This window comes from Cynoglossus semilaevis, chromosome 3 (genome assembly GCF_000523025.1).
Source record: "Cynoglossus semilaevis isolate Cse_v1.0 chromosome 3, Cse_v1.0, whole genome shotgun sequence".
NCBI classification, from domain to species: Eukaryota; Metazoa; Chordata; class Actinopteri; order Pleuronectiformes; family Cynoglossidae; genus Cynoglossus; species Cynoglossus semilaevis.
This window is the reverse complement of record NC_024309.1, coordinates 15287670-15307618: the sequence shown is the minus strand read 5'-3', so window position 1 is coordinate 15307618 and position 19949 is coordinate 15287670. Positions and strand designations below refer to the sequence as shown.

At 41.3% G+C, this 19949-nt stretch overlaps 2 protein-coding genes across 7 annotated transcripts in view; one reads left to right on the top strand and one right to left on the bottom strand.

Annotated features, from left to right (window-relative positions):
- Positions 1 to 174, bottom strand: part of LOC107988376 (uncharacterized) — a 4025-nt gene extending 3851 nt beyond the window's left edge. For both annotated transcript variants that reach the window (XM_017031517.2, XM_017031516.2), the window contains exon 1: positions 114 to 174. In XM_017031517.2, the coding sequence (XP_016887006.1) occupies positions 114 to 161 (48 nt within the window). In that variant the 5' untranslated portion in view covers positions 162 to 174. The remainder of the gene's footprint in view (positions 1 to 113) is intronic.
- Positions 7 to 19949, top strand: part of malrd1 (MAM and LDL receptor class A domain containing 1) — a 27490-nt gene continuing 7547 nt past the window's right edge. The window contains exons 1-24 of one of the 5 annotated variants that reach the window (XM_025054605.1): positions 7 to 189; positions 1572 to 1989; positions 2482 to 2613; positions 2699 to 2790; positions 2872 to 3030; positions 4046 to 4142; positions 4513 to 4644; positions 5168 to 5320; positions 6480 to 6585; positions 7035 to 7405; positions 7892 to 8337; positions 10381 to 10468; positions 10547 to 10726; positions 10816 to 10972; positions 11764 to 11920; positions 11999 to 12109; positions 13061 to 13274; positions 13350 to 13597; positions 14114 to 14402; positions 16195 to 16440; positions 17576 to 17733; positions 18878 to 19058; positions 19464 to 19592; positions 19686 to 19847. In XM_025054605.1, coding sequence (XP_024910373.1) covers positions 1881 to 1989; positions 2482 to 2613; positions 2699 to 2790; positions 2872 to 3030; positions 4046 to 4142; positions 4513 to 4644; positions 5168 to 5320; positions 6480 to 6585; positions 7035 to 7405; positions 7892 to 8337; positions 10381 to 10468; positions 10547 to 10726; positions 10816 to 10972; positions 11764 to 11920; positions 11999 to 12109; positions 13061 to 13274; positions 13350 to 13597; positions 14114 to 14402; positions 16195 to 16440; positions 17576 to 17733; positions 18878 to 19058; positions 19464 to 19592; positions 19686 to 19847 — 4117 coding nt within the window. In that variant the 5' untranslated portion in view covers positions 7 to 189; positions 1572 to 1880. Of the gene's footprint in view, positions 1990 to 2481; positions 2614 to 2698; positions 2791 to 2871; positions 3031 to 4045; positions 4143 to 4512; positions 4664 to 5167; positions 5321 to 6479; positions 6586 to 7034; positions 7406 to 7891; positions 8338 to 10380; positions 10469 to 10546; positions 10727 to 10815; positions 10973 to 11763; positions 11921 to 11998; positions 12110 to 13060; positions 13275 to 13349; positions 13598 to 14113; positions 14403 to 16194; positions 16441 to 17575; positions 17734 to 18877; positions 19059 to 19463; positions 19593 to 19685; positions 19848 to 19949 lie in introns of those variants that run through there. The other 4 variants (XM_025054606.1, XM_025054607.1, XM_025054608.1 and 1 more) reach the window with 4 other exon arrangements.

Genomic DNA, 19949 nt, shown 5'->3' with positions numbered 1-19949 from the left:
AAAGGTACACTCTGACTTTGGCTACATTGAGGCACATCTCGGCGAAATCACTTGTTGTTTTTGTTGATAAGTTACAGCATCCATTTCGAATAAAAAACCGAAATACTATTTACTTTGTCCACTTTGGGCTTCTGTATAAACGCGGTGCTCCAACATGGCATCTGTGAGGAAGCCCTGTCATATCTTTGGGTGAGTTTATATAGTCATGGGGCCATCAAATTATTTAATCTATAAAAATAATTCAATGTCCACCACTTTTACTAGTTTCTAACACTGTTCTTAGGGTCAGATAACAAAAATACCGAAGTAGCCAGAAGCATGTTTAAGAGCATGTTAGTATTTAAAATTCTTCAAATAGCCGAAAGCTAACTAAAAGGTTAAAACAAAGCGTAACGGAATATTAGCAAACATAACTAAACGGCTAAACAGTTACAAAAAGTACACTAGTAGCTCTAGCTTTAATTAGCAGAATAATCAGAAAGGAAAAAAGTCTAAATAAAGAAAACCAGAATTGAAAAAAAAGTTTCAGAAAACATTCTTAATTGGAAATTGATCTTAAAGTTATAACAATTATCACTTTGACTAATATATAACTATATATATAGTTTTGTATACTGTACTTTATATACCAATTGTACATATTCTATTTCTTACAATGTAAACTGTAGACTGTCTTTATGTTACATTATAGACTCTCATTATGTTACATTATAGACCATCTTTATGTTACATTATAGATTGTCCATGAAATAATATACAGCTCAAAAACAGTTTTAAACACACTTAAAAATGAGACAGTGTACTTTACGTGTTTTTGTAGTAGAGGTCAGTAACTTCAAAGTCACTAAAAGTGCAGAAGTTAGACCTGCAGGTAAAATTTCACTAATGGACCATATGTGAATGTGAGTGTGAATGCTTGGTTGGACACACACACACACACAGACACACACTCACTATTAGCTTTTTAAAGTTAGCTTCCAACAATGTTGTTTTACTTATTCCTATTTCTTTTGACTATTTCCAAATTAATAATTTACTCTTCCAACTGTTTCACATTAAAGTGCTAATTAAAGAGTAAACTAATTATAGCTGAGTTTTAGTCATCTCTGGGCTAACTAAATATTTTATAACCTAGTTATTGTTTTCTCTTTTATCCTCTTTGTTAACATTAGGCAACTAAACTGAAGCTACATTTTTGAAAATCTTGTACTTTATCAGTCTTGTATTAGGTTACATTTAATTACCCCAAATAATTAAATGGCTTTGCATTATTTATTTATTTTCATTTGTAAGAGTTTAACACAATCTATTGAAAACTTAAAAACTGTTAATGTGAGAAACTCTTCTGGAATGTCATGATTCAGTACCAATTATTCCCAGGTTAATCTTAATCTTTGAAGCTCTGACTACAAAAACAAAGACAGAATAAACTGGTAAATAAAGGTTCTGAGAAGGTCAAAGGTGATTTTGGCTAAGCTGCTAATATCTGACTCAGTTGAAGTCTGCTGGTACTGATCCAGGACAGTCTTCTCTCTGTCCTCTGTCCATAAACATTACACTCTTCAATGAAGTAGGAGGACTGGGGATTTGACCCTACGACCTGTCCCTGATGCTGATCAGGAAACTACTTTGATTAAGGAGGTCAACTGTCATTTTTCCTGCTGTGACATGGGGCGTTACGGCAAACAGGAAATAGTTGAGCAGCAACCATAAAATCCATTTATGACCTTTTACAACACAACACCAGCGCTAACACTCAGGTGGATATCCAAACCCAGGTGAGACGCTCCAGTCGTTGGTTTTTATTCTGCACAAAGAAAACACTTTCATCGGAACTGAAAATAATGAGTTCTACTTAGAGGTCACCAAACTGGATTCAAATGTTGCTGCTAATGTTGTTGGGGCAGCTCTTAACCTTTCTGCTGGTGTTTACCCACGACTGGGTCCACGGAGCCAACGACTGTGGAAATGAAAGCTACACTGAAAACTGTAAGTGGAATAAATAAAAATTTACTTTGACTTCTTCTTAGAACGTTTTGGCAAATTGTAACTAATTTGAGTTCTTGATTTCACTAGCTTCAGGCTAAAATGGCTAAAAGATAGCTTAAGCTTTTTGCATTGTTCTGTGTTTTGAAGCTGTTTAGGAGTATCCCTCAGTTCAGCCTTTTACCAGCTAGCATTTGGCTAACCTTGAGCTTGTTTCCATACCTTTTTATCTATCTGTGTAACTTTCAATAACATTTGGCTGCTGATCATGTTCCTACAATAGCCCTGATTCCAACACTGTTTAAACGCCTTGTTTTACACGGAAAAATACATCGATCTCTGACAGACACACACCTTTGTAGTTCATGTTTTTTCATCAAGGATCTTAAAATTAGAATATACTTACTAAATATACTTACTCAATGTACTTACTCAATATACTTACTAAATATATTTACTAAATATACTGACTAAAAAATCTGACTCTGATCACAGGTTTCACCTATAAGATCTGTACATTTGAGGAAGGGTTCTGTGACCTGATTCAAAGCTCACAGACATCGTCTGTCTGGATCAGAACCACTGAAGTCCCTGGACTGAACCACGGCCAAACCAACCACACAATGGGTCAGAGCTAGTGTTTTTTGGTAAGTTTAAAATTTAAACCTGAATCACTCTATGTGGTTGACATTTCACCTCCTATGTCCTTCAGGTTATTTCTTATCTTTGTTTCCCGTGGGAGGAAACAGAACCACAGCTGTGGACCTCATCAGTCCTGTGTTCCTGCCCAGTCTGACCTGCCAGGTAATAAATGAATCCAAAAGACATGGGGGGAAAAAAGTCCATGACCAACACTTGATGTCTTTAACTTTAACTCTTTGACAGATAACTCTCCACTACTACATTAAGGCAGCACATGGAGATCTGCAGGTTCTGGTCCAAACTCGTCCTCCTGGTCAGAGCACCGTGTTGTGGAAACATTTTACCCAAACCCAGACGTGGCAGCAGACTGACCTTCAGATTCTCAATAATCACACTTTTCAGGTCTGAAATTACTTCAAATATACATATTTAAATCTCTGCTCATTGTGGTATCACCTGGGCTGAACTGACCAATCAGAGGTTGTCTTGGTAGACTGTCCACCATTGGCCTGTCTGAGGGTATTTCGTTAGTCTGGATACCTTGACCCTCATATAAGTCATGCTCTGTCTGTCTGGGTATTCAGATGTACTGGGAAAATACTGCAGTCATTTGCCAAAAGAAATGTCAGTGTTAATTATGTTTGAAGTAAGAACATTGGCCTTCAGTGGATTCCCTTCAGGATTTAAAAATGAGAATCCATGTGTCCAGGATGTTCTCAGATGGTATGATTAAATACTTTAGTTTTTTTCTGTAAAATGATTTAAAACAATCACATACAGTATGATAAACATAATCCTGGGATTTGTTGGTGTTATTTACCAGTACCAGCCTTAACATGTCACAACTTACCATGGGCACAGACCATAATGTTACCAAAAACTGAACTAATATTTTAAATAAAGACACTTTGAAAACTTGCTAATACTTGTAAAGATAGAGCAAAGTTTACCAAAAATAGCTTAAATTAGCCCATATAGCTTAAAGTTTGCAAATGAGCTCAGCCATTTTGCTATATGCTAAATGTAGAAGATGCAGCCAAATAGCTATAGATTGGGTTGAGTTGTTGATAGCGTATATTTTACCAACATGTAAGAACACTTCTAAAGTTGTAGCAGAACAGCTTTTACAAGGCTTTATTAATCAAATGATTAATATAGCTCAACATTAGCCAACTATAATGAAAGATAAAAATAATCTGAAATATGTCTGAAAGGTTACATTTATTAAGTATTTTCTACAAATTATTCAAAATAACCTTTACCATGAAGTAAGCAAAAAAGAAGCCATATACGTGTATGTCCCACCCTTTAAATACACACATGTTTACAAATAACAAGATATGATTGTGTAGAAATGTAACAATCTGGTGTGATCTGATCTGATGTGATGTGATGTGATCTTGTCTCTGCCCAGCAGGTGGTCATCAGAGGAGAACTTTCCTCTGGCAGTGAAGCTCTTGAGGTCCTGGCTGTGGACGACCTGTCCTTCAGTCCTGGCTGCCTGACAGCACCTGGTACTGAGTGACATAAACATAATAACATAAATCAGACAACACAGTTTGGAGCCTGATCTAGGGTTAAAATACCTCCCCACATGAACAGACGGTCACAGGTCGGTCTTGAATATTGAGATGATTCAGTAGACATGGAAAAAGTCTTAACAAATCCTGTGTAGTGTTGGTCTGATTCCTGTGAAATAATCCTGTGTATGTGTTAGTAATAATTATATTATGTTATATTATAGTCATAATAATATTGAACTATTGCTGACAGTAATCCTGATGAGCAGAAGAGTTTGTTCAGTTGACACTCTAACTCTCTACATCTGATCTATTTATCACATAATATTGTGAGTATTGATTGTCCTCTTACTGCTGGTGGCAGAGAGCAGTTTACCCCCACCCACCATTTGCCCTCCCTCATGGTTTGCCTGTGATGATGGGAAGTGCATCAAGGAGAACCGAGTGTGTGATTTCAGCCCTGATTGTCCCCACGGAGAGGACGAGGCCGGCTGCCGTAAGAACTCTGTTGCTAAGTAACGCTTTTAAATAATCCACAGCTCATCACCTCTGGTATGAGAGCAGTGTGCACATTGAATATTCATCTGCACAGGGGGGCGAGAGGGGGATCACCATTTTACACAGCATTATGTCTAGAATATTCTTCCATAAACAGGTTCAACCCATAGTAGTTTACAGTCGACAGACAGCAGCTCAGATAACCACAGCTCGTCTGGCTGTTCTACCTTCCAATTGTTGCTTGTGGTCTCAACTTGACAAAATATGAAACAAATTCTGACAGTAATGTGAATCATAAGTTGTAAGAAATAAATAAATGTTTTATTGTATAATTACTTCATCTATCACTGGTAGCTGTTTAACTCACAGGACAAAATCAGCTTCATTTCCATCTCCTAATCTGCTCGTTCGTCCTTACGGTCCAGTTTATCTGGATTTTCACCAAAGTCAGAATTCAAATACTGTATGTACTGTACTCATTTTTATGCTATCACATATTCCCATCATTCCTCTCTCTCCAGCCTCTGTGTGTGACTTTGAAGATGGCTCGTGCGGCTGGTATGAGCTCACCCTTGGTGATGGTTTTGACTGGGTCAGGGCCTCATCTCAGGAGGTTCCCCCAGACTACTATAACCATTCAGCACCTTTGGACCATTCCACCAACAGCACTGAAGGTGAGGAAGGTCGTCACACAAGTCATAGACAGCGGGAGTGTCAACATTTTTCAGGCTACAGTTGCCATGATGTTGAGTTGACCACAGTGGTATTATCATTAGATAGTTGTGGTTTCATTGTGGACATAACTGCCCTGGATTTCCACCACTGCTGATGTTGTTGTTCAAATCAAAGACTGACGTATAACTTCAGTACATGAATAAGGCCACAATCAAACAAACAAACAAACACACACGCCTCTGGTTCTGTGAGGCACTACTCTATTCTGGGAATAAATCTCTAGATTTTGTAGATAGAAAAGGGAGAATGCTTGTTTGAGCCTGAAGAGAAGAGGAAATGCCTTCACGCCTCCTCATCCCCTGACACACATACACACACACACACACACACACATACACACACACCACGAGTCGTCTCACAGTGTGTGTGTGTGTGTCTCTTTACATCTAACTCGTCTTCACACCACCATCCTTCACAGACTACATCTCCTGAACAGTCACCTGACTATCACAGACCTCTGTCTGTGGTGGTCTGTGGTGGTCTGTGGAGGCATTCAAACTCTTCTTTTGTTGCGGTAGTTCCATCATTCCACCCAGAAACATAAATTCTTCACAGCACTGACTGTTTTGACCTGACCGTCCACCACACATCACTGTTTCTTCAGCCTTGACTCTTGATAAAATAAGACTGAAGGTGCCTGGAGCCTCGGTGTGCTGGTGTGAAACTCAGGAAGTATGTCACACTGGGTTTTAAACAAGGGAAGTGAAGGATGTCCTGTCTCATGTGGAAATAGTTTGGGCTAAATTAGATTAATTTCTGGGTAATTAAAGAGCAGAGGTGCTTGATTAAAATATCTGCTTTGGTACTACAACAGTGTAATATATATAATCACTTCTGCCTAATAGTAATTACACTGTACACTGCTGGAATCCAAAGTCATTAAAACAGCAGCAAATGTAAATAATTTCATCTCCTGTTATAGAACTATGTCCTACAGTTACTGATGTTCACAGTTGAAAATCAAGTAGGAAACATTTACAGTCACTGACAGGATGGACATACAGTATATATATATATATATATATATATATATATTATATATATATATACACATACATACATACATATCTGTTGTTGTTGTTGTTTCATGGACTGCAGGTCACTTCATGTTTATCCTAAAGAACAGCAGCAGTCTTCATCCCAGAGCTGTTCTCCGTGGACCTTGGTTTCAACAATCAGCTGCTGGTTGTACCATGTCCTTCTGGTGAGAGTTGTTTCTTCTTTGAAAACACTTAGAAACTGTTGACCAGGAAAAACTGAACACTTCACAATAGTTTTTTATATTTCCTGTCTCTACTTTACAAATGTTCTTTCAAATTGGATACTTTTGCTGTTTAGCAAGCGTTTCTCTTGTAGCCTTTTTTTCACAAGCTGAGGTGAAGACTCAAATGAAGGCAGTTTTATATGTATATAAATATATATATGATTTATTTATTAAATCTGTAAATACGTTTAAAAATGACTACAAGTCATTGCATTATCACAAAGGTAAACCTTATTTGGTTTAAAGCCTTTGTGTGTGTGTGTATGTGTATGTGTGTGTGTGTGGGGCCATCATAATTCATAGACCTGAACATAAAAAGAAACAGATCCACATAATACCAGTGGTTTGAGTTTGCCCTCCCCCTCCCTCCCCCCCAATCCCCTCCACAGGCATTACAACTCAGGTATATCTGTCGGGGCTGCTGACATGTACCTTCGACTCAGCAACAACAACAACAACAACACCATCATATGGAGAACGCTGTACGACCAGGGAACTGAATGGCACCAGGTGGCTTTGCAGCTTGGACGGATCACCCAACCTTTCCAAATCTCCCTGGCTAAGATCAGTCTTGGTGTGTTTGATGGTTACTCTGCCTTGGACGATATCACCTTTAAAAACTGTTCGATGCCCGTCGCTATGGATGAGTGTCCATCACACACACACTTTCACTGTGTGCACACCAAAGCCTGTGTGGAGCATCTGCAGCTGTGTGACCTGGTGGACGACTGTGGTGATGGCTCGGATGAAGAAGGATGCTGTGAGTCTGTAGGTCTTCACTGAGGTGGGACACTTCATTAGTACAGAGGGGAGAAAGGTTTTTACCACTGAAGTCAATGAAAGGAAGTTCACACTGCAGTCAAAAGTCAAGTATATAAAAATGATGCCATTAATAATAATAATAATAATACATTTGATTTGACCAAATGTATCAATTCATACACACACCAACGTATGTAGCAGACATTTTGTAAACAAAGCTGGCTGTCACGTCTTCTTCTGTCCATGCAGGTCGAGTGGAATTATACTCTAAATGAATAGCAGATCAACAGTACATTGTTGAGGAAATCATTGTGCTACTTAAACAACCATGACAGGACAACCAGACAACATGCTTTGTGCTAGGTTGACCCCAGTTTGTTCCCAGTGTTTGTGAGGGTTAAATCAGGTCACTCCAGTTAACAATAGATAAGTTCTAAACAAGGTTGATTTATGTTTTTGTTTTTTTGTTCTAAATGTTTCACAGCCACAGAACTGCAGTGTAACTTTGAGAATGACCTGTGCAGCTGGAGTCAGGAACAAAGCGGAGGAGATGTTTTTGACTGGACCTGCATCCAAGGCCCTACTCCGTCCTTCAACACTGGTCCCTGGAAGGACCACACACTGGGAACCAGCCAGGGCCGTTACCTTTATATTGAGTCGTCCGTCCCTCAGGAGTTTAAAGACACAGCCGTGTTACTGAGCCGAGCCTTCCAGCCCACCCAACAGCGGGACGTGGACTCCCGCAGGTCCCATCACCATTGTGTTTTCCGCTTTCATTACCACATGTTTGGCTCTCATGTGTTCCGCCTTGCAGTCTACATGAGGACCACATCTACAGGCCGCGGTCAGATGTTGTGGGTTCGATATGGAAACCAGGGAAACCTATGGCACAGAAAAACTCTCTACCTCAACAGTGCTCGTCCTTTTCAGGTTAGTACACAGATGAGTTAGTGTGCCTCAGGCCAGTAAGAATTAGTCCTCCAGAGATGAGTTAGGTTGACTCAGGCCAGTAAGAGTTAGTACTCCAGAGATGAGTTAGTGTGACCCAGGCCAGTAAGAGTTAGTCCTCCAGACATGAGTTAGTGTGCCTCAGGCCAGTAAGAGTTAGTCCTCCAGACATGAGTTAGTGTGCCTCAGGCCAGTAAGAATTAGTCCTCCAGAGATGAGTTAGTGTGACTCAGGCCAGTAAGAGTCAGTCCTCCAGAGATGAGTTAGTGTGCCTCAGGCCAGTAAGAGTTAGTACTCCAGAGATGAGTTAGTGTGCCTCAGGCCAGTAAGAGTTAGTACTCCAGAGATGAGTTAGTGTGACCCAGGCCAGTAAGAGTTAGTCCTCCAGAGATGAGTTAGTGTGACTCAGGCCAGTAAGAGTTAGTCCTCCAGAGATGAGTTAGGTTGACTCAGGCCAGTAAGAGTCAGTCCTCCAGAGATGAGTTAGGTTGACTCAGGCCAGTAAGAGTCAGTCCTCCAGAGATGAGTTAGGTTGACTCAGGCCAGTAAGAGTTAGTCCTCCAGACATGAGTTAGTGTGCCTCAGGCCAGTAAGAGTTAGTACTCCAGAGATGAGTTAGTGTGACCCAGGCCAGTAAGAGTTAGTACTCCAGAGATGAGTTAGTGTGCCTCAGGCCAGTAAGAATTAGTCCTCCAGAGATGAGTTAGTGTGCCTCAGGCCAGTAAGAGTTAGTACTCCCTTCATTCCAATCATTGACAGTGGTTCTGTCAGCTGACCAGGTCCATGCTGCAGCCCTCCACGTTTGACACATGATGTTGTTGTGTCCTCCATCTCAGATGGTTTAACTCTGTCTCAGTTTATTGTCAATGAAGCCAGTAGTAAAGGGAAGCACAATGTTAATACTATTATTAAATTCAGATATGGATACAAAAACACAGGTTTCTGTTGCAGACGTAATCATGTTCTGGAGATGTATGCTCTGCTGTCATTATCTGTAAGTGACTTTTGGCAGGAAAAAATGTTGTCAAAATAATGGCCTGTGCTAGGAGAAAAATTGAAAAAATGATGAGATAAGTAAAACTCTCTCCCACGTCCACTTACCTGAACAACGTCATTTAGAGATTTGTTTTGTTAAAGCTGCAGTCTGACTCCATTCAGTCAATATTTACAAATTACGTTCCTGGCAACGATGCAACAGGCCAAGTTGACCACAAACATGACTTATCTTCCAAAAACCTTTAAAGCTAATGATTGGTTGCTTTGGAAAGCTGGGAAGATAAACTCATTGGTATATTTTGATATCTGAAATGAATAGCTCTTCTAGCTGCCAATAATAAGTTCATTTTCCCTTTGAAGGCTAGTCATTAGTGGGTGTTAATTCATCAAGGACAATCTAATGTCTTAAAAACAAAAAAAAGTTGTTGTGTAGTACAGATGTTTTCACTTGGTTTCTGAAGCTGACTGTGGTTGAAGAAACATCAGCTGAAGATAGCTTCTTTTTAGCTTTAACTTCTACATCCAGAATATTTGTAGTCAAATAAACAATTGATTTTAAACTTTCCTGTAAAAGATATAAGCAGCCAATTTAGCTTTTATATTATTTTTGCACATGTATTTTTTCCTGATGAGGATCAACACATCATTAATGTGTTCAACAATGTTTGGCTCACTCTTAGTTTCTCCTTAGCTATACTGTTGACTTACTATCGACAGTATTTGCACCCAGCTTTTTGGTTAGTACAAATTAAAATAGTTCTAGTATAACCCTAGGGCATTTTTTAGACAGAGCCTTATGTTCATTTAGCTAATTGCTAACATTTAACTTCTTTGACATACTGTATATTTAAATAATGTTTCTAACTCTGAGCTACTTCAGGCCACCTTCTGGGCTAATGGCAACCCCACTCACTGTGTTTGTTCTAAAACCACATTCAGAGACGTGGAACGTGTCAACCTGACCTTTAAGGGCTCTTTTCGTCAGCTTGAGGTACAACTTTTCAAAGTTATTTCATTTTTTGTCCCAAGGTTTTAATCGAAGGCACAGTTGGAGATGATTTCCACGGAGACATTGCCATCGACGATCTCTCCTTTCTGGACTGTGTCCCTTACCAAGGTGAATACCTGACAACACCACACGAGGAAGCGTTGAGTAGGCCAGCTCATTTTTGATTTTTATTGTGTCATATTTAAGGAGAGCTGCCTGCGGTGAATGCCACAGTCCCCACAGTGACAACTTCACCCACAACAGCCCTGTCCCACACCTGCCTTCAGGGAGAGTTTGTATGTGGATCACATGACCAGTGTGTGCCCCAGAACAAAAAGTGTGACTTCAGAGCTGACTGCTCTGATGGCTCTGATGAAAAATACTGCGGTGAAATGTTTTTTCTCTATTTCATTATATTTCTTTTTGCCCTCTCATTTCCTTGCCCTCATCCTTGTTGCCCCTTTATCCTTCTACAGTTGAGAAGCTGTGTGGTTTTGAAGGCGGAGACACTTGTGGTTGGATGCGTGCCGACCCTTCTTTAGTACCAAGCCACGCGTTCCGCTGGTCACCTGATCAAGGGGAAAGTATTCACGATGGAGAACAATACCATCGACCAATAAATGATCACACTTTGTGAGTACCAGAAGTCAAACCAGAGGGTTAATGTGTCTTTAGACTAATGAATATTAATAGACTAATCCACATCTTTGATCTTCTTCTTTCATCCTCTCGTTTAATTGTTCTTAAAGAAAAGACATAGAGGTGGTGCTCTTACAGTATATGTGGTCTGTTAATGGTCCACAGACCTGATGGTCCTTATCTGTGATTTATTGACCCTGGGGTAGGTGCAGTGGACTTTGACTACCAATTCCCAGCTGAAATGGAATCCCGGTCTGAAGTCCAGTCTGGACCGGCTTTTATTTATATTAACAAACCCTATGTTGCATTTAATGACCATAAAACTAAACTAAACTTAAACATAAACTGTTCTGTATGCCAAGTTGAACCATATATTTAGAACTCTGTTACACATTTTAATTTATACATTTTTCTTTTGCCCTGGAGCCAATCACATCAAAACCATGAAGTACCAGAAGTTGCATTAATGGTAACAAGTATTTTCTGTAATGGATTGCTTCAGTAAAACAATATTATTAAAAAAAGAAGAGAAAAATCAGAGACTTATTATTGTTGGTCCTGTTTAAAAATTCACACATTCAGTTGTAAAATAATATATTGTATAGCTCTATAATACATTTATTAAAATATGTGACCTTTTTGGTTCTCTGCTAAAAAGGTTCCCGACTCCTGATCTAGACTCTAGCATGTTTATGTGTGGTGGTGGTCCACATGGACAGTGAAATTCTGACCTGTTCCCAGTCCTGTTGAATGAGTGTATGTTGACACAGACTTGTCTGTGACAGAGGCAGCCCTGATGGTTGGTACATGTACGCAGACAGCTCCAACGGTGGCTACGGACAAACCTCTGACCTCATCACACCAGTCATCTCTTCCACTGGGCCACATTGTACCCTGGAATTCTGGTACCATTTGAGTGGGTTCACAGTGGGGTCTCTGCAGGTGGGTGGGAGCAGCCACTCTATATGAGACCAGTCCTTGTTTGAACATTGTCTTAGTTCTCTTGACTTTGTTACACAGGTCCTGTTGAAGTACCAGAACCTCACTCATGAAGTCTGGTCACAAACTGGTAACCAAGGCAACAGGTGGCGACGAGGAGAAGTTTTTCTGGGGTTTTTAAACAACTTTCAGGTTTGTGTAAAACTAAAACACAGTACATTAACTGTATTATTACTGTACTACCCATAATAATAAAAACCTTACACGCAGTGGAACCTGGGTTTTAGAACCTCATTTGTTTCTGAAGGTCGTTCATGAACAGAAAAACTGGAACCATTTTCTTCTCCATAGTTCATCAATGTGGATGATTGGATGAATCGGTTCCTGGTTCCTGGATGGTTGCTGATTCAAACTTTTTCAACACTATTTTGTGAACAGGTTTAAAAAGGAAACCAATGAAAATACTTAGATCTAACAAAAAGATCAACACAAGTGAATAAAGAATGAAGCTATAATTAGGAGAAGTGATTTCATTGGTCCTTACGGCTGCTGAGGAGTCCTGATTGGACAATGTTCACTTCACTTTCTCACTAATGATTGTCTCTGAAATCCTGTGGTCAGCCGACTGTTAGTGGTTGATCCAGATCAATGTCAACTTTTCCACTTCTTCTACTGTCTCTGATCTTTTCTTGGTGATCACAGTCACTCCTCTGAACCTCAGCTTCTTTTATTGATTCTTCTTCTTCTTTGCTCAGCCAAACTGTAAAGACTCATCTGAAACTCCAGCTCCAGCTCTATCATCTTTCCTACAATCTTTCTTCACTTCTAGTGTTGTTCTCACTACTGTTCTACTGTTCTACTTCTACTGTTGATTCTGGTTTGCCTTTCTGTCAGAGTCCCCTGGTGTGCTATCATCTTACCTACAATCTTTCTTCACTTCTAGTGTTGTTCTCACTACTGTTCTACTGTTCTATTGTTGATTCTGGTTTGCCTTTCTGTCAGAGTCCCCTGGTGTGACCTTTCTGTCAGTGTCACCTGGTGTGACCTTTCTGTCTGAGTCTGATGATGTTTTGATAACAGACAGGACTTCTTTTTCAGGTGAGTCTGATGATGTTTTGATAACAGACAGGACTTCTTTTTCAGGTGGTTTTCAGGGCTAAACGCGGGATCAGCTACATGGGTGACGTGGTGATAGATGATGTCAGCTTCCTGGACTGCCCTCCTCCACTTCCTGTATTTCAGCCATGTTCACCTGAGCAGTTCGCCTGTTCCAATGAGCACTGCATCCCTCAGGAGAACTTGTGTGACTTCATCAACCACTGTGGGGACCACTCAGACGAGGACCCTTACATCTGCAGTGAGACCTCCCCTGCTCCCTGACCTTCAGTTGACCTTTGGGCCTGACATGATTGGTCTGAATGCTGTCTTTCAGAGGGCTTCAGTGGATGCTGCAGTTTTGAATTCGACCTCTGCTCCTGGCGCCAGTGTCCTGACGATGACTTTGATTGGCGCATCAAAGCAGGCGGCACTCCAACAGTTGGCCCGGGGCCATCCACTGACCACACTATAAGGGAACCCTCGGGGCACTTCCTCTACCTGGGCAGCTCCTTCCCTCACTCGGGTGGACAAGTGGCCCGTATATCTGGACCTGTGCTCAGCCACCGCAGCTCACAGTGCACGGTGAGGTCAAAACAGCAGTCGGAGCCACATTGTAGTGTAAGCCACAAACTGTAGGTGGTATATACAGTATGTATTTAACACATATAAACACATAAACATATAATATATAAACACAGTCTGTGTTTATTTATATATATATATATATTATATTTATATACTCTGCTCAGAGGCAGGAGCACTGGTGTCAAACAAAGAAAAATAGGATAGCGTCAAAGTGCTAAAGGACCAGCTGTTTCAGCAGAAGGATCTGACTTCACCATGGCAATAGTCCTTACATCTGTAACACATCTGTAATGGGGTGGGGCGGGGCTTGAATCAAGTGAAATGATCATTATACAGTACAGTAAGAATAAATCACCTGAAGAGGAAGTAGAATTTGATCGTAAGAAATCGTTACAAGAACGTCAACCAAAACCCCCCCAGACAAGTGCGTGAGGGACACAAGGCAAAAGGTCAAAGGAACGGCTCATTCCTTATATGGTCAACTCATTGTCTTCTTCTGTGTCTGTCCTCCAGATGCGTTTCTACATTCACATGTCAGGAGACGGCATTGGAACACTCAGTGTCTTCAGGAAAAGTGAAGGACACCTGGATCTTCTGCTCAACCTCACAGGAGACCAGGGCACCTTCTGGCAGATGAAGGAAGTCCCTCTGAGCCACAGCAGTGACTTCCAGGTCCAGTTTGAGGGGAAAGTGGGAAAAAGCCCTAAGGGGGACATCTGTCTGGACGACATCACCTTCTCTCCAGGATGTCTGCACTTGTCCTCACCCAGATTAGAGGACAGCAGTCCTGCACCCCCTACAGGTAGACGTTTTTAAAAAGAGTATTTCCTGGATGTTTCCCTTTTGTCGTTTCTCAGCTTCCTCTTGGTCTCCTCCCTGTCCTCCTAGTCCTCCCTGTCCTCGCTGTCCTTCTAGTCCTCCCTGCCCTCCTAGTCCTCCCTGTCCTCTCTGTCCTTCTAGTCCTCCCTGCCCTCCTAGTCCTCCTAGTCCCCCCCCCTGCCACCTAGACCTGACCTTGAACCAGGAAGGGAATCCTGTGTAAAAAAAAGACAGTGGTGAACTGGTCACAGTGGTGACCCCTGGTGGAGGGACTGGTCTTCAACTTCATCTCCAAATCGGTTGTGATTTTAAGAACCTTTCTGTTCAGACACAGGTTTGACTTTCTTTGTATAAAATTCTACTTGGCAACAGTTGAGAAGTGCTGTGGATCAGTGGTGGCTCTCCCTCCCTCACCCCTCCTCACTGTCTCCCTGTATCGGTGTCTCTGGCTGTCAGAGTGTCCTCCTCCTGTGCTGCAGTCCACACGTGGTTATTAATGTCTCCTCTGTCTTTAAAGTCCACACAGTCTGTGTCCTGCTCCGTCCCTGTTTGGACCTCTGAGCAGGGACTTTAGTTCCACCGTCTCCGTCTCTGTTACTGTCTGAGGAAGTGACATCAGCATGGACACAGCCTGTAGACAGGATAGAATAGAGCATTTCGCATACTGTATAAATATAAACATGAATGGGCCTTGAGCCTCCACGGTCAAGGTCATGTCAGAGACACTCAGGTCGAGTCCACACAGTCCTAAGTCGGTTTTCTTTATTTTACATTAAATTTAATTTTGTTAACTTGTTCTGTGTCAATGTTACTCATTGTTAAAGCAAGTAAATCATTGAACTGTTTTCACACTGGGGCTCATTTGACCACCAGAGGGCAGTGTGATGCTCAGGGTATCTAACTTTACAGCAGGGCTTTTTGCACCCTAATCCAGACAGTGATGGAGTTCTTGTCTGTCCCTGATCCATGGAGGACAAATGTCCACAGGTAAAGAACTGTGGGACACTCTTCTGGGAACAGAGATTTATTCTGGGCTTCAAACATTTACATTTCTTTGAAATAAATCCACATCCAGCTCTGAGTGGCTGCTCCACCGTTGGCACTGAAACTTCTTGGCTTCACAGTCGGAGGCCCTAGCTTCCTTTCTGCCTTTGTTGGAGCTCATTGCTTCTGGTCCTGTGCATCTGAAGAGGAACAAAAGATGAGGAGGAACTTATACCCTTTTCTCAGTTTTTAAATACAAGGACCCCCACCCACACTCCCCCACTTCATCACGCCTCATGTACCTCTCTAATGCTCCCCAATCCCAGACACTGGATTTACTGGAATCTCTGGCACCAAAGTGAAACAGAGTCCGTCCTCTGGACTCAGTTCCAGATCTGCATGTTCTAGATCTTTGAACACAACCAGCCAGCTGGGATTTGAACCTGCGGTCTTCCCAGTATAGCCACTAACCCACAGGTTGGCCCTCACCAAGTGAAGTCATTAGAATTTTCTTCTCCCACATTTAATGCACAGAACAAATATTTTTTACTTTTTATAAATACAACCATTTTGTCCACTGCAACTGAAAAACACAACCTTGATGTGTCAGATTATTCTTTTATTATTCTTTCCTCCTTAATGTTTCTATTAACTAATAATAATAATAATAATAATAATAATAATAATAACAATAATAATGCATTTTGTAAACAACATTTTTTATTCTAAGGTTAGGTTAAGGTTAAACCTTGAAGGATATGATGAAACTTTCTCTGGATCTTTACCTCCAGACTCCTGTCCTCCTGACTCTCTGTCCTGTGAAAACGGACGCTGTTTCATGGCTATGCAGAGCTGCGACTTCACAGACGACTGCGGCAATGGCACTGATGAGAAGGATTGTGGGACTTCCTGCAGCTTTGAGAGCGGTCTCTGCGGTTGGAGGAGCTCCTTGGCCGATAATTTTGATTGGACCCTTGGGACCGGATCGTTGCAGAGCATACGACCTCCGTACGACCACACGCTGATGGATGAACATGGTATCAAACTCACACGTCTGCTTTTTTTTAAAATTTTTGTTTATTGGCAACTGGACCGTTGTCAATATTGAATTAAAACTTAGAAACGTTATCAACATATATTCCAGACTGGTCCATACTGTACATATATTGAGCTGCTTCTTTTCTGTCCTTTCATATTAGAGAAGTCTATAATGTAGAGAGTGTTATTACATGAAGTGCTTTGAAGAAATTAAGACTTTAAAGGGTTCAAATGTCCTGCTTTAATTTACTTCCCATTTTGTGTTTCTGCTGTTTCTCCTTCAACTGTTCTGAAAACTACAACTGTTTTCACTATTAGCGCTCCGTTCATTGACATGGTCTAGAATAAACCTAAAGACACGGTGCTGGTTCACAGTGGTGGTTCTGGAAACCTACCTGGGTCGGAAGGTTTCAGGTTAAAATCCACCAGCTGCCAAGTTAGCACTGAGCGTGGCACCGTCCCCACACACTGCTGCTCCCCCTCCCCCCAGAATGTGCTCTGTCACAATGACAGGTAGTTCACTTACATTCGTATTTTTTCAGATGTTTTCAAGAATTAATGAGAATCAACATCTCCTTTTATAGCACTCACAGGGGAGACACTAGAAATTAATTAGTCACTGGAACTCACCGGTGGTTTCTCTGCTTCACTGCCTCCAGTGTGAAAAACTGGCTGCAGCACTATGCTTGAATGAAGGGCTCGCAACCTGTGGCTCCTGTACCACATGTGGTTCGTGGGCCTCTGTGAATGGACCATAAAAAAAATATTAGTGCTGTGGATTTTTACAAATATCTAATTTTAAATGATTAATTAAACAATTTCAGAATGTTTAGACTTTACTGTTAGTATTATGTAAAAATAAGCTCACCTCATTACATCGGTTTAAAATGTTTATGATCATGTTGTGTTATTCAATTGCAGGTTAATTTACAACAAACCTAGAGAACAGAAGCTCACAGAGCCATAGAGAGAGAGTGTCATGGCAGTTAGACATTTAGGAGACTATTCTGTCACCCCCTGACCCCTTGACCCCCTGTCCTCCTGCAGAGTGCTGTCACTTCTCTGTCACAGAATTAGTTTTTCTTGCTCTCTTTTTCACCTTTTCACCTTTGTGTCTCATCTCCATTTTTTTAGGTCATTTCGTCTACCTGGAAGCTACGCCAGTGGGACTTAGAGGTGATAAAGTTCACATGAGAAGCTCTGTGTGGAAGGAATCTAGTGCCATCTGTAGACTCACCTTCTGGTACTACATTTCCCACAAGGCCTCTGGAACCATCCGGCTGCTGATCAAGGTAGAGCAGGAGAATGAAGAATCTCCCTGTCAGTCATAGTTCAGACATTCAACCATGCTGATAACAATAAGTCATGATGATGTGGAGAGCCCAGGGGGCACCCTGAGGGTCTCTGGTGCCACCGTCTGATTGATTGGACAGCTGTGTGGAGACCATGCTAACTTATGGGTTCTGCTCAGACAAACGTGACCTCAGTACATTAAATGATAATGTCCAGGCCTACTGGTCTGCTGAAAGATAGATGTCAAATTAAATATGTTCTCTCATCAAAACACAGAGTGCATTTAAGTCAACTGCATTTTGAAAAATTCTCCCTAGGACTATTACACCAAAGTGCAAAGATACAACAATATTTTCACTCTAGTCCTACAGCATAATAGTGAATCAAAACAAAGATTTCATTGGCCCATATGTGAACCGTAGGAACAACAAATGCACCAAGAACTGTGCAAAAATGGTAAACAAATATTTAAACACGGCCTATCCTCGTGTGTGCTGCTTTATTCCCTCATCTCAGTAATGATGTTTCTAATGTGGATCAAGTAGAGTGGTGATGAAGTTCAGAGGATCAGAATAAATCTGAGTTAAACGTGTGCAGACAAACATCTCTCTCCTGCAGCTGAATGCCCCACACAGTGTATTTAATTTATTAACATCATATGTTTGTCTTATTTTTCCATTCTACAACTCTACTGTGAACATAACTGTGTGTGAAAGGGTGACACAGTCTAGGGAGGTGGGTGTGTGTGTGGGGGGTGGGGGTCGTAAAGGCTAAATATATACCAATAATACAATAACTATCTCACCTTTGCAGATTTTCCCTTTTAGCGGTTGATCTTAGAACGCTAATAATAATTTTGTTTTACTGAAGCGATCCAATACATAAAATACTTCTGAGCATTAATGTGACTTCTGGTGCTTCATGGTTTGTTGTGATTGGCTCCAAGGCAAAGAAAATAATGTATGGATTAAAATGTGTCACAGAGTTATAAATATATGGTTCCACTTGTCATACAGAACCCTAACCTTCATTTATTTATTGTCAGTCTTAATGAGTGGACTCTCCACACACACACCACCCCCACTTTGGGAACCACTGCCAGCTGTTAACACTGTACCTTGTCACTTCTGCTCCTCTCCACAGCAGGACAATGACTTGGTTGAAGTGTGGAATAAAACTGGACCTCAGGGGAACCGGTGGAACCAAGCTGAGGTTCCTCTCAGGAAGTTGAGGAATTTTCAGGTGATTTTTGAAGGAATTCGCTCCATGGACGTGAGTGGAGGAGCTGCAGTGGACGACCTGGAGTTCGTGGACTGTGCTCCGAGTAGGTGACGATCAGGGGCAAGTGTCACAATCAGAATCAGAAATGTTTTTATTGCCAGGTAGTTTTTCACCTATAAGGAATTGGATTTAGCCACAGTGCAGCGGACAAAGACAGGAGGGTCAAGGTGTAACATGTGACAGGACAGCAGTTATACAGTACTACAGTCACACTACAGTAGATGAATACAGCACTTCTGCAGTCGGCTTCAGAAATGCAGCGAAGGTTTATCTGAGAGTCAGATGCAGTCATCAAAAAAGCCACATCTGGCTTGTGAGCCATAGGTTCCTGACCACATGTCTAAACCATAAATATATTTCTAATTATTATTTATAAAGTTGTGATATAAATAAAGCTGGCACAGAGAGTGAGACAGATGTTCTGTCTGATGTTTTTCTTGTCTTTCAGACACTGTGCTTCCTGTCAGTTGTCCTTCAGCCACAGACTTTTTGTGTCAATGTGGCGACTGCATCCAGTCCCACCTGGTGTGTGACAACAAGGCCGACTGCAGGGATGAATCAGACGAGACGGACTGCAGTGAGTAAAAACATATTTTTCTGTGAGGCTGTATACTTTTTCACCCACATGACGTCTCTCTGTCCGTCCGTCCGTCACCGTCTCTGTTTGTAGATCACACAGTTGCTACTCCTGGTTCCTGTAACTTCAACGGAGACGAAGACCAGTGGGAGCAGAAATGTCAGTTCTTTCAAGACCAGGATGATGACTTTGACTGGAGGATAGGTCAGAGGACTGAGACACCGGGATCTGGACCAGACTCTGACCACAGCCCAGGTCAGTTCTTACTGTTCTCTGAGGCTTTTCTGCCCAGACCATTGGTAAGTACTGTATATACCTAGTAAATAGTTTCTACAATATAATGTTAATGTATGAAGC